Here is a 17,695-nt window from a genome sequence, read left to right as displayed (position 1 = left end):
TACAATAAGAAATCACGCTGAGAAATTTCATCCCAAGAATGGAGGTTCATTGAGTACATCACTAAGCTAATCCCTCCTCAGCAGGGAGACATGGAATAGACAATCCATCGATCCCTTCTGAGCTGCAATGACTAATCCATCGCGCTGGTATAGTGATACTAGAAGTGACCCCCTAATATTGCCAAAAGCAGGCGCTTCCCCATATCTTTAAACTGTGCTAATTCTGTTGGGAAGGTGCAGCAATCACTACAGATTCATGCAGTTATGGCTTTTTTTGCATGCATTTAATCACATACATCTGTGGGTGCTGACAGAGCTAAGGTAGGTTTTTCTTTCCCCCTAATCCCTAAAGCAGAAAGATTGCCCTAAGGAAGCCTAAGCAACATGCTCTAGTTGACAGCATGGGCAGCTGCACTGTGTGGACTAAAGCATACCTGCACATGGATTTCCAGACCAGAACAAACCTCATAAAAACGGGTAGGATGGGGAGAAAGATCTGCTGGCCAAATACCAGCACCAGCATAGCCACAGAGGCTGTTTCTGCACCCTGCCTGTGGGATGCACCTGGGTTCTCACCACCTCTCTCAGAGCATCCCACCTTCTTGACAGTGCACATGAGCAAAGATCTACCCCCGAAAAGTAACAAACGTCCTCTTCTTCCTTCTGTACTCACCACGTAGTTGTGCTTAGAATAACAGTCTTCAAACTCTTCCAAGGACAGGAGATTGTTATACTCAGTTGGTCTGTAAGGACAGATGAAAGTCACTAGGCAGTTTTTTGGCTAAGCACCCTTGTATGAGCTAGCCATTCTGCTTGGTGTTCCCCTAGTAGGAAAGCAGTCTCCCTATTTCACCAACTGCATCTATTGCAACGCCTGCCATTAGTCTGCAAACCACTATGGCATACAGTCTGTTGTAATTCAGTAAACTTACTGTTTCAAACACTTGTAAATGTTTACAACAGTCGAATCAAATGCTTCCAAAAGGACAAAGCAAAATCCCACATCTAAACACCCCTGAGTCCTAGAGGGAAACAGCACTGGATCCTGATGTCAGGCAAGCACACATCTCTCTCATGGGCAGAGTCAAAATTTAAGGTTCTGAACACCCTTCTCTGTCTCACCTACCCCTGTCAGACACTTAGGAAACGCAAATTAATGCCATAACTTTTTGTTCTTTCTCCTATTTTTACTTCTATAAGGAATGCAAATTTCTGATAGTGTTAAATACTTCAGATAGTGAGAACAAAAACAGAGCCTACTCTGAAGGACAAATACTTTCCAGCTGCCTTCACCCAAACACAAAGAGGCCAGAAACTTAGCTCTGGTTCTGCACTTCCTGTTATCAGTGTCCTACAGCAAGGACATCCAATGAGGTTTCTCAAAAGAAACAAAAGTGCTTACATTCAGTCTCTTCCTCTGTTTATCAGGGGACCTCAGATCCTCTACAATGCCCAAGTGAGGGTACATTTCCACTTTCCCTGAACAAGTCATAAAGCAAAGGTGCAAGCTTACCTCTAGAATTTCTCCCACTTCTGCTGCTTCTGAGTGAATTTGTCTGGTTTAGTTAAGACTTGAATCCCCCCCTCACACACACACAAATGTTTTCCTTCCTCTTTTATCTGTGTTTCTCCTTCATAACCTGCCTCCCATTGCAGAGAGATTCTGGCCATTTCTTAGACAAGTGCCAGGGTTTATTTTTGCGGTAACAAGTCAAACAGGAACACAGCTTCCCCTTCCAACTGAGCAGCAGACAGAGCAGCCTGTACCAACCTGTAGGTATTTCAGGTCCCTGAGAGAGAAATGCCACGTTTAAGAGGCACAGACTGCTGCCTCACAGTCACCTCCTTTTTAAAAGGAGGAGCTGCAATGCAATCTTAAGCAGATCACACCTACAATAACATCAGATGGAAAGAGACGTAGCATAGCAATGGAACGGAAGTGTCCCATGAACACGGTGAATGAGGTCTGCCTTCACATCACCTCTACCCACAGCAGGATGTTCAGTCAAGTAGCATTCCCAAACAACCTCTGCCTAGACTTGAGGATGAGAGAGATGATAATGCCACTAATACCCTGCCAGAAGGGTCCTTACCTAGTGAAAGGCTGGCATTAGATTGCCAGAGGTTTTACTAGCATCACAGAAATCCATTCAAGTAAGAACAACCCTATTAGTAAACAAACAAAAGGCTGGAAGGCAAACATGAGATTTCTCCCCTTATAATTTCCTACACATACCAGAAATCCTTACACCAGAGAGAGGTGGTGAGGGAAGTAACCATGAGACCAGGAATAGCTCCACGCTGTTGAATGCCTTTGCCATGTAACAGCTGATGAGACAGACAGGAGCTCATTTTCTTTGGCCATAATATTTCAGATTTCCTGAAAGAAGGAAAAGGCTTACACAATGACATCATCAATCAGGTCATACTCCTCCTCACCACTCAAACCGATCTTTTGAGGTTATTGGGCAACTTTAACTCCAGCTTATGAAGAGGGGGGCCTCCAAATCGCTTAGTTCTTTAAAGTTCTGCAAAAACAGGGCCCAGATTGGAGAGCAATCCTAATCAGTGCCCCAAGCAAACTAAAAAGTCTGAAGCATTTCATCCCTGTCAGGCATCAGGGAGTCTGCAAAGTCCTCAAGATCCACAGGAAACTAAGCTTCACTGGATTTTTTTTTTTTATTTATTACTGTTTTGTTAAAGAAGTGAAGGCAGACCCAAGAAGGAAACACAACACACTATTTCTGGCTTTTGCAGAATGGTACTGCAACATCACAGCTTAGATTTCTCTTCTAAAATAGGGCTGATTAACCAGCTAGCCTTTTCCCACATCAACGCCATAACCTTCCCTGTCACCTCTTCCTTATACCCAACAATTGTGTCCTGAACTGCAGCTTCACCGGTTCCTTACCCGTTAATCCACTGATGATCTGCTGACTTTATTTCGTATAGCTCTGGCAGAAATCTGTAGAGACAAGCTTGCCCTGTAAGAATAAGCCTGTGTCAGCTGACCATAGCCATCCCCAGACCCCAGTGTAATGCTACCTTTTCTAACACAGCCAGGAGATACGTATGGCATTTCAGAAGTTCTTTTGAACATCCATAGAAAGCATAACTAAAATACTTTTTTCAATCCACAGACACACCATCCAATTTCTTCATCTTCCCAAAGCTGTGTTTTGCTGAAACAGAAGTCAGCAGCTTTAATGAAATGCTTCAGTTTTGGGTACACCTACACTGCAACTACAGGATGAGATCATAGCGCGGCTAATGTAAACTCTAATACAACTAACGTTAGGCAAAAGTCATAGCACCACTGCTAGCCCAAGCTTCAGCCCAAGCTGCAGCCTAAGAGCACAAATTCTGAGGTCTCCATAAACACACAGTGGAGCCTGTTGTGCACTGTCATTTCCTTGCTACTTGCTTTGCCTAAGACAGCACAGGCTCACCATCACATGCCAGGCACAAGTTCACTGTAGTGGCACATTTTGCTGTGCCAGCCATGCCTTGTTTGGGAATCCAAGGCTACTGCAATACTACAAAATAACATTTAACACCAAATAGCAATGTCTTCTCTGTTGCTAGGCGTACTGTAACCAATCGTCTTGTTCCCTACAGATAAGTTATCTGTATTCACACACAAAGCGTCTCAAGGAGCAGTCAAAATTTATGAGGCTAAACTCTCCCACAGAGCCATCAAGGTGATATGGAAGGGAACAGCATGTAGACTAAAAGAGCAATCCAAAATCTACTGTTTTAAAGCTGCAGTGGACTTGCTGAAGTCTCATAAGCTTTTAAAGAATTTACCTCAATAGTGTTTTTCAAATCATAGACTTTGGGGAAAGTAATCTTTAACATCTCAGTCTAACATTCTACCAAAATGAAGAGGTCTTAATATAAGTTAGAATAAGCCCCTCAGGCTCCATTACACCAATATAATGATCCTCTCACCTCAGTTCTTCAGCTACAGCTTACGAAGTTGACCAGCTGCTAGCAGGCAGCTTCTCTCTAACATTTGCACACAAAGAGAAAAGGTCACAGAATTCCAGATATACAAATTCCCAATTCCCAAGCCATTTCAGAAGCTAAAACTTCACATTTCTTGCAGAAGCTGGAGTTTTGCTTAGCTTGCGGTCTTTTCAAAGACAGGGAAAGAGGTTCGGCACCCAGAATTCCATTAAATGAGCAATTTCCTGTTTTTATTTTCTCTTTAACAGGAGTAAATTGAAGGCTTTCAAGTGTCCAAGTGGCATGCATGAAGCTTTACTTAGCACCTTCCAAAAATCAACAGTACACTCTTTTGCTACCTATTCAGAGAGAGATGCTCATCAACAGCTTGTCACTCTGCTGTAGAAACACAACGATTTACTCAATGTAGGGAATGGAAGACAGGTTATGTCATTCAGTTGACAGACTCCATGAAAATTACTCAAAAAGAACAGCAAATATCAATTCAGGACAAAACATACTTTATTGTACTGTAATGTCAGAAGTACAAGAAAAGTACTGCAGAGAATCATGCTAATGGGGCTTTTAGGGTCTGTGAAGGACAGAAGTACAAGATAATGGGGTACTACTGTACTCAGTGCAAAAACTGATTCATTTGAGGCACAAGTACACTATTGTTTAAGCAGCTTGATTCAAGCACAGCTCTGGTATGTGATCTACTCTGTTTTCTTTCTATGTGACAATTCTATAATAAAGCTACTTTTACATGAAATAGGCAGTAGATTCAAGTCAGGGGTGTCCAAATTGCCACTTGGCAACCAAAAAAATTAAGAAAAATACTCTGCATAGTCACCCTCCACATTTTAGTTTCAGATATGGAGCTGTGGCTAGTGAAGAAAAGTTATTCTGAAAGGTCAGAGCCCAGATGTGTTTGGTTGGGTGGGTTTTTTTTCCCGTCTTGTACGTCTGTGGGTAACTTATTTCACGTTGACCACAGTTTATCCAATAAGAAAAAAAAAACAAAACAAACTTGTATCTTTGATAAGGAATCATACATATCTAACATTCAAATAAATTTCAGCCCTTGAGATCTTAACTTATGGCTTAAGATACAATGAAAGTGTTTGGGCACCCTTGAGTTAAGTTAACAGAGAGCATTTTTGCTAAAAAAGCAAGCAAAATCACTGTTTTAAACAGAGCTGACCTCTACAAGAAGAAAGCGGGAATCCAAGTCACTGGTTACTACTAGGCTGACATGTACTGCTGCCCAGAAAGATAAAAATGTAACATCACAATGAAAAGGTTCAACAAAGTTGAAAGATAAAGGTTTCAACACCAGAAGCAGCATTTGAAAACAAGCTGTTTAAGTTAATCTTTTCAAGAGATGCAGATTGCATAACTCGAGGCATGAACAAACATGCTGGCAATCTTCTCCTTTTACACAGCAGCTGTGTTTAACATAGGAAGTTCTGGGTTTAAAGAAAGCTACTTGAAGAAGAATTAAGATTTGCAATTCCCTGTCTACTTAATGAGATTAGTAGAGAAACGGAAAAAAAAATTACTACTGAAACAGTAGTTTCTCAGTGGATCCCTATCATTACAAACACAGCTTGATTTGTAAGCAACGCAAGACTAAACAGACAACTATTATTTTATATTACTATGCTTATAAGTTACATCAGTTAAAGTTAAAAAAAGCCAAGCAGTTTTGCCCTATTTCAAGAATAGTTTCCAATCAACACCAGTTTACATGGTGAATGGGACTTCACAAATAAACAAGGAATGGTGACATCTTTGGGTCAAGAATGACAAGAAATAATGGGCTCTGTGCTACCAATCAACCTCAACAAGAATATGGCACAAGGGCCAGCCCAAGCTGTACCAACACTGAACCTTTAGCACTCGGCACAAATTCGGATCTCTTTACTTTAGCCAGCAAATCAGGTGAAAAGACTGGGTAAAAAAAAAACAAAACAAAACCAACACCTAACTAAAAACTTAAGCCAAAAATTGGAATAAACTTTTTAAAAAACATCTGTAGTTTTAAAATAACTTTATGCTGACATCAGTTTGTGCAAACTAAAAAACTCATTGAATTTCTCTCTAACAAAAGACAAATTCCCCAAATATTTTCCTTTTAGCCCCTCGTATCTGTAGATACAATCTCAAATCTAACAGATGTAAATGCAAGAGAGAAAAAGTTACAGCATCTGCACAACATTCTTTCTACAAACAGCTGCTGGAGGGAAAGTAAAATATAAAAGGAATAAAGAAAGGAAGGTTCCATCTGAAATACTCTCACAATCTTTCCCAGTCTGTAGTCCATGAATCCGACTCTGATGCTAAGGTGACAGTGTATGTAAGCAGATTTTTTTTGTTGATTTTATTATTTTTGAGTTTCAGCTGAAGAGAACCTGAGAAGAGACTCAAGTCTCTTCAAGAATTGTCGGATGGAACATGCTCCTCAAATCCTTCGCTCTCTCGGACCAACGCTCTTTCCAGGATAACGCGGCCTTCCTTGTAGCGCTGGCTGTCTTCAGTGGCAAATTCATAGATCCAACCCAGTTTGCTGTTGCAGTTCTTGCAGCTCACGTCTCGAACCATGTGGCGGCCAGTGAGCATAACCCGATCCTGAACTTCACTGTATTGCAGATTCACCACCTGATACAAATATACGGGGGACAGGGAATAGAAAGGATTAGTCTGCCTAGAGCAAAGCTTGGTAACAATGTGCATGACTATCAACACTTTAAGAGTAAAGAGCCCGTGGCACTGCACATGAACTGAAAACTGCAGTGTAGTAAGTCAACAGCCCTTGAAAATCTCTCCTGCTTGAGAAGGTAACACTTTAAAGATGCGCTTCATGGGGATGTATAACCCTCACTGCTTAACTGAGAGACATGAAGTGCTATCACGAGACGTACGAGAGTGCAGAGTACTGTGTTCAACTTTGGGTGAGAAATTCCTGGTGAACAGCTTGTAAACTAATTCATTTTAATCCACTTGTAATATATGTAACCTATTTCTAGCAACTGATGTGATCACTTATTCCCAGAAATCAGAACCAAAATATTTAAAGAGGTACTACTGTAAAAATCTTGGGGTGCTTTTGAAATAACCATCTAAGAAAAAGAAAGGCTTAGTGGCTGAGAATGCAAGCATTAAACATTCACCTTTTTTTTGTGTGCCATCTCGGCAGTTTAAAATATACTTTTAACTTGTTTAGGCAGCAACACCACAGAACCAGGATGTATAATTCATTGAAAAACTGATGTCAGAACTATATCCCAACTGCTAATATGCGGTAGGGTTCTAAAAGATGGGGCTGCACTGCTTTTTCAACTTTCCACCTGACTGGCTTGCTCTCTCTGCTTCAGCTGTAAGGCTTCTGACTGCAGAAACGTAAAAATCAAACTTCTGTGATTAAATCCCACTATGTAACACAAGAAAAAACTGAACCCCAGGATCCAGTGCTTATTGGATGAGAAAGAAATCAGATACACAGCTCTTTTATAGCTATGCAGCCTAATACTTACATATAAATACTACTGACAGGATTCAGCATACCAGAAATCCCAAGGCCAAGCACAGTTAAGTGAAGACATTACTGATGCCTCTATCAACTCTGCCAATGGCCAAATGGCTTTCAAGAAAAAACCCAAACCAAAACACACCAATGATTACATGACTAGGAACTTTGTGAGAAAGCAACGAATGATCACTGTTTTTTCAATGAGTCTAATGAACAAGCCTATATGGAAGGGTTAATAAATAATGCTACAATTCACTCAGTTATGACTTTCAAATTTCAATCTGTTGAATTAAATCAAATTTGATCAATTAAAAAAAACAAAACTAAACCAAACCAGAGTATTATTGCCTGTAAAAGAGACTGTGCTTACCTGAAGTTGCCAAACTACTGTTAGCTTAAATGCATTTTAGAAATTAAACAAAGTATTATCTAGACTTATTTTTTTTAACTGAGTCGAAGTGCAAATGCCTTTGAAACTCTTTGACAGATAAAAGATACTCTCTCGGTGAATTTGAGGTTCATATTACAGAAGTCTCCAAAGTTAAAAACTCCATGCATTTTGGCATGATGCCTCTATATGCACAATCCTCTATAGTCCTTTAGTATTGCAGATAAACTAATTTAGATAGCTTGCCATCAACAGTAAATGCCTAATTTGACTTTAAAGACAGTTGACTAGAACAAAATAAAAAATTAAAAAATTAAAATAGTAATTGCACAACACTTTAGCCAAGAAGTTTTTTAGTTTTGATGATAGTTTCATATCCCACAAACCCACTTTTCAAAAACAAATAGTAGTTCCCCCTCAGCTTCTTACCAACCTTGTTAAAAAGAAAGGCTCTTCCTGTGGCCCCTGTAAAACGAGTGGAGATGAGCTCAGAACGATTGGTCAGAATCGTGTCGCAGTTTGCACAGGAGAACAGGCGAGTGCCACCAATATGATCCAGAAAAATTCGTCCCATTTTTAGAACTTACGTAAGTTTATACTCAAGATCTGAAAGCAAAAAGAAAGATCATGTACATGCAAATAAAGCATTGCAGCAAAAAAAGTAAAACCCAAAACACCCAATACAGATGGCAGAATATTCTGCAAACCGATTTGCTAATGATTGCAGAGGTTCTTTCTTTCATAGAAGAATTACTGAACTTAGACTGCATTCATCCTTTCTCATCAAGTTCTTTCCCAAAGTGACCATCTTACCAATAAGATGACACACCTAGATACAAACTAATTCCATTAAATGAGCAAAACATGAACTGAAACCTTTAAAATATAGTTCAGACATTTGCAGACCACTACAGTTCTTAAAACTCAAAAGCTTCCGCTTCTTTCCTATTTTCTCTTCCTCTTTAATACAACACAAATTCCATTCCAGTATATTCCCAACGACTCACTCATCTTAGTCAGCACTGGGAAATGAAGCACTGAGAAGTACATTGAGTCACCAAGACAATTATGGTTTAATTTTCCCTAGTCACTCCCCTCTTTAAAATATATATTTATTTTGTCACTTCCCCTCAGCTTTGCACAATTTATGACATGCAACCACACAACACTACCATCCAGGATGCTTTAGTCTTCTAGTACAGCAGACTGGGCTTCTGTATTTGACTTGACACTTACTTGTTTCATATACATAACAACATAGGAAAGGTTTGGATGCTATTTCACACAATAAACAATCCACCCAGTCTTTACACCAGACAGTTTTATATACAAACATTTAAAGCTGTCTAATCCAAACACAAAATACTGTGTCATCTACCCAAGCTATTTCCAAAGCATCATCACTAAAATACCTGAGCAACACCAATGAGCAGAAAAAGAGGGCTTAGAAAGTTTATAGCAGCAGATTGCAGTACCTGATAAATAAACCTCTTCACTGCTTGGGAAAATTAAAGTATCTCACCAACTTTATACCAATTAGCGTAAATAACTCAATATTAACTAGCAAGTAGGCACAGAACATATCAGACAGCTGAAAACTTAAATCACGAAGGATGAGATAACATGACAAAGGAATTAAATGATGATGTTATTTCCATTCCAACTGCAGAAGTTTTATGACTAAACATCTATAGTTAAACAAGTTAAATATACCTCCATTTATGCTTCAGATGTGGAATCAGAAAAGAGTATTGTCTCTGCTTTTGTCATGCACAGCGATGCAAAGCAAATGTGACACACTGCAGTATTAAAGTTATGTGGGTTTTACTTTTCTGAGCAGGAGACAGTGTGCAGTTCATAGAGAAATTAATCAAATTTTGTGCTCATCAAATTGAATATTCTATGTCAAATGCCTTTAAGAAGCGCAAATACCTAAATTAAACGCATTTCAAGTTTTAGGGGATCATTTTCTGAAAGCTTACTCTGACATGCACAAAGCAAATGGACTAAAACACGCACCTGCACACACAAAATTTAAAATACCATTTTTACATGTAAAAATCATAAGTCACTGACATAATGATTTTTTTTCCAATTGCTTTATTTCACCACTTTGTTTTCTTACAATGTGTGGCAATAAAAAGCATTCCTAGTATTGAACAGAGTGATTTTAGCACAAGTTCCTTACATTCAGGTTTTTCAAATCACTATTAGTCTTCTGTATCCCATCTGAAGGATACATAAAAATTCAAAGCAATGGAATGACTCTTTCCTTTAAAGGTGATACAATACCCGTTTCTCTTCTTGAAAGGATAAACGAAACAGGTCTTGAGTTTGACAAAGATATTTCAAAGACTTAGCTGAGGATAGGGGTGTGACTCCTTGTGATTCCACTCAAAATATAGGAAGCGTTTTCCTTCAATCTCTCTAAGCATTATACCTTTCTAATATGCCTTTATCTTTTCTAGCAAGAGAGGGCAAAAGAAAAAATTAAAATGTGACTAGTGACAGCATGAAGGAAAATCAACAGACAATAAGTGTGAATAAACAAGTTATCACAGTCAAAGTCTCCAACCAGAAGAAACCACAAATACAAGCAATAAAGGCAATTGTGACAGATATGCCCATAAGGCACTTGGCCTATCTCCATGTGCCATCCTTACTAATTTTGGATGATGTTATTTTTGTGTTGATTGTATTGTGGATTAAAAACAGTTAACCGATCATAAGTTATTGTAAATGTGGATTCAACATCCAAAGGGGTATTTCTTTCAGGGTAAACATAATGCTCACCCTGTCAGTATTTTTAGAAGTTAACATAAAACAAATTCAAAAACATCCCTCTCTTTCACCAAGAGCAACACAAACACTGAGCTTGGTAAGTGACAAGAACAGATCCATTACACAGACTAACCTTGCAAAGCATGCCATTTTGAAAAATATGCATCTGAACACTTAAAACGCAAATACATCACCTATCTAAAAACGTAATTCATGTTACTGCACCCAGAAAAGCAGTAACCCAGAGTCACTAAAAACAAAATTTAAATACTTCAGAAGAGAGCACAAGTGTAATTCTTACAAGCAAGAAAGAAGTCAAAGTGACATACGAATGTATTGCTTCTGGACATGGCGTTATGCATGGACTGAAGTGTTGAGTCCTGAAGATACTGAACATTAAAATAAATGCATAAATAAATATGTTCAAAGACATAAGGCTGAAAAACCTGCCTAGTAATACAAGGCCTAAAATCTTCAATTATTTATATCACCCCAAAAAGCTGAAAGTAACCTCATCAAGTATCTAAATGAGAAAGAAACTTTCAATAAGACTTGGGTCCCAAAAGAAAGACAAAGTGAGATTCATTTCATGGTAGCACAAGGCTGTGAGAACTCAGACTAAAGTTACAGCAGAATCTAATAAACCAACTGGTACCGGAACAATTTTCTTCAGAATACAGTGCATAAGAAAACATGTATTCTTGAAATAAATAAATACACATTTAAAAATTTAGAAAATAAAATTCTATAATCTGCATTATAACAGTCAAAACAGTCTAGATTTTGAGGACATTTTTTTAAGAAACTGCTAAAATAATGTAATCCTACTAGAACGTCTAACGTTTAAAATAACCTCTACACTTAACTGCCCCCGGTAGATTTCAGGCAAAATAGATAGCAGCCTACAACTATCATTAGCTCTCAGTTTTGATTGCTACAGGATTTCAATGAATCCGTAAGGGTACAGCTGAAGTGTTATAAAACTAGTCACCTTGTATTAGTCTTTATATTACTGCTCACGGCAGCAAAAAGTAGGAAAAACGTTACAAAATGACTGCTAGTAAGGCAGCCTTCAAATGCTGCATTTGATCATGAATTTTCTAAATAAGCTGACAAGGAACTTTTGCTTTTTCCTCTCATATAAGGTAGAGAAGTTAATTTCAACTTGGAATCATTTCACACTTTTCCCTCCCTTTTTCTTTTCCCCCCAAGCTAAAAACATAATATTCACTTATAAGACCAGTTCAGAAGGTACTTGCTGTGGACAAAGACTGTTCTCTCCTTATGTAAGGATCCTGAATCCTGTAGGGTATACTCATTGTACACTGGAAAAAACAGAAGCACAACAAAACAAGGGAAAGCAATTTTCCATTGCTCTCAGGCTCATATCCCTTACATAGAGAAGTGGTGTGTACAAAGTCACCCAAGATAACTGTGTAATTTTTTTTCCTATAGTTTTCACTTCCCATGTAAAAGGTGTGGGTGTCTATTTATGTTCACACATACATAAATGATCTGAAAAAAGCCACTTATAGGCAGCTTTTATAGGCAGTGGGAGGGCTCTCTTAAATGAAGAGAAGCCAAAGAATTGTGAAACATTAAAGCATTTCTAAAGCTTAAGATCCTCCAATTAGGGGGAGGAAAATGCAAGAAGTGCACTTACCCATTCATCCACTCTCTACACTTAGAAACAGTGAAAATAACTTCCATTGGTTCAGAGAGCCTGTCAAGTTCCCTATTGCTATTCACAACCCCAGAAAGTGACACTACCATATCACACCAATTCCATCATGCTACTAGCAGAATTTTCAGAAGCAGTGGACAGGAATCTTGGTTATTCACAAAACCGAATGCTAAGGAAAGAACAGAGATTTTTTTGGCCCATGATTTCACCTCTGAAGTCAGCTAAGCATTCTTTGTTGTATATGTGTCAGTGATGAAGTCCTGGTGATCCTGCCCTGATGCAAATTACCAAACACAAGTCGTAATATTAAATTAATGGCTCCAATGTAAAAAAGGCAGACTTATTTACTTTCACTAATGGGATATAAAGTATCTGCCACTTGTCAAATCTACACAGATCAAAGAGACAGGTACTTCTACGAACTGAGAGATGATGCCGCTGTGTCATTAATCGGCACCCTGACCACCACTATCAACCTGCATTCTTGAGAGGACCTTTAGCAGAACAATCAATGATAGCTCGGATTACCTAGCTAGTAAGGCTTGCTGACAGCGCATTATTTTGACAGTACCAACCTTGACACAACTTCTTAGTCATACTGTGAAACATTTCCTGCCTGCATGCTTCTCCCAGTGAGTGCACGGACAGACAGGAAACACAAGCACTGTGGCTGTGTGCTATCATATGTATTCCTAGAGCAGTATGGTCCCAAACTTCCACCTGTCTTTCAGGGTTGATTTTGGCAACACCGAGCAACAGCTGTCAAAGAGCTGACATTCAACAGCTTAAATTTGACCACTATCTGCACACAGAGCTGAAACCACCTGAAGCACTACTTGGTTGGTATTTGTACTACCCAATCTGCCTACCTTCACAAGCAATAAAGAACAAAAAAGTAACACAAAGAATTATTTATTAACATTTTTAAAACTAACAGTCCGTGTTTTCTTGTCCCAGAGTGCATCTCTTGAAGACACAGCACCATCAACGTTTGGGAGAGCCAGCAGGCACTTTCTATGTACACACTGGACTGTGGATATTTCAGGAGCCTCAATGTTGCTTCAGCACCATCTACTGCCTCTCAGATCTACAACAGAAAACAGCTGCTAGTTAAAGGATAAAAAAAACCTATGACAGCCTCTCTTTCACCATTTCACTGACTAAAAACATTTTCCTTTGTATGGTGAGACAACAAGCACTCTCTCCCCCTTGAAAAAGGGCCATGCATTCCCTTAGGCACAGTAAAACATTCTCAACATGTACTTACTCTGGAATTGGGCTTAAAGTTCATCTTCACATGTCAGGAACCGGGCTTAAGCTTCCTCTTCTCATCTCAGAGATGGACAAAAGAGGAAAAAGAGTACTTAGCACAGCTACACAAGACCACACATTAAAGAATCACTGGGTAAGCAAAAAAAATAAAACTTTCTCCTTACCTTCCCAGGTTTCTGCTGCTCACAAGTAGGGGTGCATCTGAAAATACACATGCGGTCAGTCTCTTAGAAGGTCTGAGATTCAACCGTCTGCCACCGACTTCTGCGACTGTTGACGTAAGCAGAGCCCGGCCTCTGCTTACATGCAGGATTCCTTATCAGAAAGCACCACACATAGCCAAATGTGAAGTAAGAAAGTGAACCGGAACAGTATGCTATGCTCATTAGAACCATCTAGCTACTGTCGCAAACTGTACAAGGAAGTTAATACAGTCACTGTATGACTGAAGAGGCTTTGGCAAAGTAATGAAAGCTGTGCCCAGATGCAGTGCACGGCACCCGCCTAGAACAGGCTGCCTTGCAGGATGAAACTGCGCTTGTGCAAGCTACAGTAGTATAATTTTCTATTGCAAACTGGCTTTTTTCTAGGTAAGGCGAAAGCTTCGCATGGGGATACTGCCATTTAAATATGTTAACATAACATTATATTGGTGTATGCAAACACTAATTCAGGGTAGTTTGTTTCAAGTTTACAGAGAGCAGAGCCGTACACATAGGTGCTTGTTTCTAATACAGCCCCCATATCTCAGCATCTCCCACACAGTAACTTACACCCTCACAATACTCTTGCCAGATAACATATAAAAGTATTAGTTTACAAATGGTATCAGACTCAGATTAATCTTCTTTCCCACTACTACACAGAGTCCAAAAGCAGCAACTATTCCTGTCTCCTTGGTTTCTTCCCTTCCTTTTTCCCCTTCCCTTCCTGTCTCCCCTTTCCCTTCCCTAAGAGAGGAAAAGGTGACCCTTTTCCTCTCTTAATTCCTCAACTGTTTTTAAGAAAGCTGTATTTCCTGGCTTTTTTAAGAAATTTATTCTTACACTAATTAAGCAGATAAGACAACGTTTGCCTATTAATCCATTCTGCAACTTTCAGAAAGCTAAACTAATTCAGATTTTCTGTTTTCATTAATTGTAGTGCTGAAGTGATACAAATCTTCACCCGAAGACACCGCTGGTTTCATGAGTCATAAAAAAACCCAATAAAAATCAAATAAACAAACTTCAAAGAAATGGTGAAAAGACAATGATCAACTTCAATACAAACTACATCCAACTGGCAGAAAGGGTGCTAATATCCTTAGTGCATCTCACCAAGAAATTTTTATATTAACTAGGAAACTCCTAAATGTAGGTAAAGGCTCCAAAATTAGAGAGCGCCTTGCTACCAAACATCCGCAGTGTACAGGCATTTCCTCTACACATTTAACAAGATATTTTTATGTTAACTCTTGCTTAAGGGAATTACATATTTCAGCAAGAGCTGAGCAACTCAAGATTTCAACATAGGTCAAATGATAGTAAACAAACATGAACCAGTGACCTACCTTGGACAACACTACTTCAAGCTTGTGATGACTACCAGCAGAGGGAATGCTAAATATATATATATATATTTGTGTGCATGTGTACAACCCTCAGTCTGTCAGATGACAAGTAACAAACCTCATCTGTTCTTGTCATGTTCTCTACCAGGCTTTGAGGTACAATTTCCTTTGTCCTCATGCACTTAGCAGCCACATCAGAAACTCACTCATCATTATTATTAAAATCTATATATAAACAATTAGGTCTGCATTCTGTAAGTTAAGTACTTCCACAACTACGGAAGTGAAAGCAGCAGATGACAGAAGCCTCCAAATAGTATTTCTAAAGACTAACATTAGAAAAAGAGAGTAACACTTAAAAATGGACAGTTCCGTTTGTCACAAACATTACTTGAATTCAGATATCCAGAATGAGTCTACACATAAAAGCATTATATATAGCTGTTACATAGTTATATATATAGCTCTATATATAGCTATATAGCTGAACCAGCCGCATGAGGGAATCTTTACAACCATGGAGCAAGTTCCCTCACTTTCTGCCATCAGTCACAAACATCAGTTATGCTAATGGTTAATCTATTGCCATCAGTTGTTGCCATCAGGAGCTGCTCTGCGATGCCTACCACTTTGAGAAGAGCCATGCCCTGTGTTTCTCTCCCACGAGACTTGTGTACTTGCTTTGTTATTCCTTCAATCTAACCCTAACATCGCGTTTATTGTTTAAAGAAAATAAAGAAAAATAATTTATTAAATTCTATCACTATATTAGTCCAAAAACCAGCCTTTATTCTTAAATAAGCATGCTGGATTAATCTAATCTGTATTTGCTTGCACAATACAGCTGAGGTCTGTACACAGAGTAACAAATGAACAGACAGACGACAGTCTTTGCATTCCTTTTTGCTTTGACTAGAACCTTTCCCAGAGCGAAAAAGCGCTTGCCAAATATTTCAGTTCCCTGGGAATCCATACTTTCACGGGCAAAATCCAACCTAAGAGCTGACAGGCGAAGCTGGCTCATTGCTGAGCGAGCCGCGAGCACCTCCACAAGCAAGTAACAACTACCACTCGATTTCTGACAACCGGCTTCCCGTGATAGTCACCTATCAGGCAGGGACACGGGGTTTACTCAGGGCTGCTTCAGCGATGAGTAAGTCTTCAAGGAGCGGTGAACAAGGAGCACCTTCCAATCGGGAAGGGAGAAGAGAGATGTGTCAAGCGGCACCGCTGCTGCACTAACCGGGCAGCGCAGCCGGTAGACCCGCGCTAACGACAGGGCTGGGGTGGTGGGGGTGGGCGCGGGGGGGGGGGGGAGGGAGGTGACCCACGCTCTGCGAGCGGTGGCACCGGCGCCGGCCTTCGCCGCAGGGCGGTTAACCCCCCCCCGTAACCCTTCACGGCAACGCCGGCCTGCGTCGCGCCCCGAGCCGCCCCCGGCGGAGGCGACGCCAACCCCCGAGCGGCGGCCACCGCCACCGGCAGGGGCCCAGCGTCACGCTGGGGGGGGGGGGGGGGGGGGGGGGGGGGGGGGGGGGGGGGGGGGGGCGGCGATCCCCACCCCCAGCCCACGCGTGCGCGGTGGGGCCGCGCGCGCCGCGGCCGTTGCCCCCGCGCCGCCGCCGCTCCACACAAAGCCCCGCGCGGGGGCGGGCCCCAGCTGAGCGCCGTCACGGGGGCGCGCGCAGCCAACCGCCGCCGGCTCGGCCCCCGGCGCCGCCGCCGGGCGCTGCCGGCAGCGCAGGCAAGTTGACAACAAACAGGAGGAAACAGCTGACGGGAGGCCCCGCCGCCGCCACCGTGAGGGGCGCCCGGGCCGACCACCGCCCCCCCCCCCCCCCCGAGCGGCTCTGCCGCCCACCCTCCCGGTCCCCCCCGGCCGTCCGGTGGGACGACGCGGCGGAGGGGCCCGGGCACGGCTCCTCGTCCCCCCACCCGGGGCCCCGCACAGGAACCGGCCCAAAAAAGTTGCCACCGCCGCGCCGGGGAGGGGAGCCGCCGCCGGCGGTGCGGGGCCGGGGGAGGAAGTTGTGGCCGCGGCGGGGAGGGGGTGTTCGGTGCCGGCCCTGGGCGGAGGGCCGGGCAGGAAGGCTGGGCGGCGCTGGGAGACGCTGACGGAGGAGGGGACGGAGTGGGGGAAGGCCGGTGCTTTGTCGCGACGCCGGGCCGCAGCGGGGCAGGCAGGGCCGGCGCTGCCGCCCTCCGCGCCGCCGGGCCGGAGCGGCTCGCCGGGGGCCCCGCCGCGGCCCGAGAGACACAGTGCCGCGGCCTGGAGCGGCGGCTGCCACCTCCCTCCCCAGCTGCCGGCGGCCCGCCCCGGCCTCCCTGGGCAGTGCGGGGCGCGGCGCGGCGCGACCCCCCGCCCGGTTACCTGGCGCAGGGGAGCAGCAGCGGCGGCGGCGGCTCCGTACCCGGTGTCTTCCCCCCGCCCTCCACAGCCCCAACGCTCCGGCTCGGCGGCGCGACTCCGCCCCCTCGCGGCCCCGCCCCGCCGCACGTCAATCAGCGCTGCCGAGGCTCCGCCCCGCCGCCTCACGG

General features: G+C 42.3%; 1 protein-coding gene across 8 annotated transcripts; it reads right to left on the bottom strand.

Moving 5' to 3' along the window:
* Positions 1-4,448: 4,448 nt before the first annotated feature.
* YPEL5 (yippee like 5) lies at positions 4,449-17,592 on the bottom strand. 8 transcript variants are annotated; one of them, XM_050893538.1, is made up of 8 exons: positions 17,529-17,576; positions 13,770-13,920; positions 13,601-13,665; positions 13,269-13,420; positions 11,905-11,974; positions 10,979-11,038; positions 8,302-8,474; positions 4,449-6,609 (listed from the first exon to the last, which is right to left on the bottom strand). In XM_050893538.1, the coding sequence occupies exons 7-8, from the start codon at positions 8,440-8,442 to the stop codon at positions 6,385-6,387; spliced, it is 366 nt and encodes a 121-aa protein (XP_050749495.1). In that variant the 5' UTR covers positions 8,443-8,474; positions 10,979-11,038; positions 11,905-11,974; positions 13,269-13,420; positions 13,601-13,665; positions 13,770-13,920; positions 17,529-17,576; the 3' UTR covers positions 4,449-6,384. The 8 variants fall into 8 exon arrangements, with proteins under 8 accessions (XP_050749495.1, XP_050749497.1, XP_050749496.1 ...); XM_050893540.1 differs by lacking the exon at positions 13,269-13,420; XM_050893539.1 differs by lacking the exons at positions 10,979-11,038; positions 11,905-11,974 and having other exon boundaries at positions 13,770-13,806; positions 17,529-17,592.
* Between the last annotated feature and the right edge of the window lie 103 nt (positions 17,593-17,695).

This window comes from Gymnogyps californianus, chromosome 3 (genome assembly GCF_018139145.2).
Source record: "Gymnogyps californianus isolate 813 chromosome 3, ASM1813914v2, whole genome shotgun sequence".
Taxonomy (NCBI): Eukaryota; Metazoa; Chordata; class Aves; order Accipitriformes; family Cathartidae; genus Gymnogyps; species Gymnogyps californianus.
Note: the sequence above shows the minus strand (reverse complement) of the source record. Positions and strands in the feature narration are given on the sequence as shown.

Coding starts and splice junctions, on each gene's coding strand:
- YPEL5 (XM_050893539.1), bottom strand. CDS start 8,442: ATGGGACGAATTTTTCTGGATCATATTGGTGGCACTCGCCTGTTCTCC. Junction 6,610..8,301: donor GAGCCTTTCTTTTTAACAAG/GTTGGTAAGAAG, acceptor TATTTGTATCAG/GTGGTGAATCTGCAATACAG.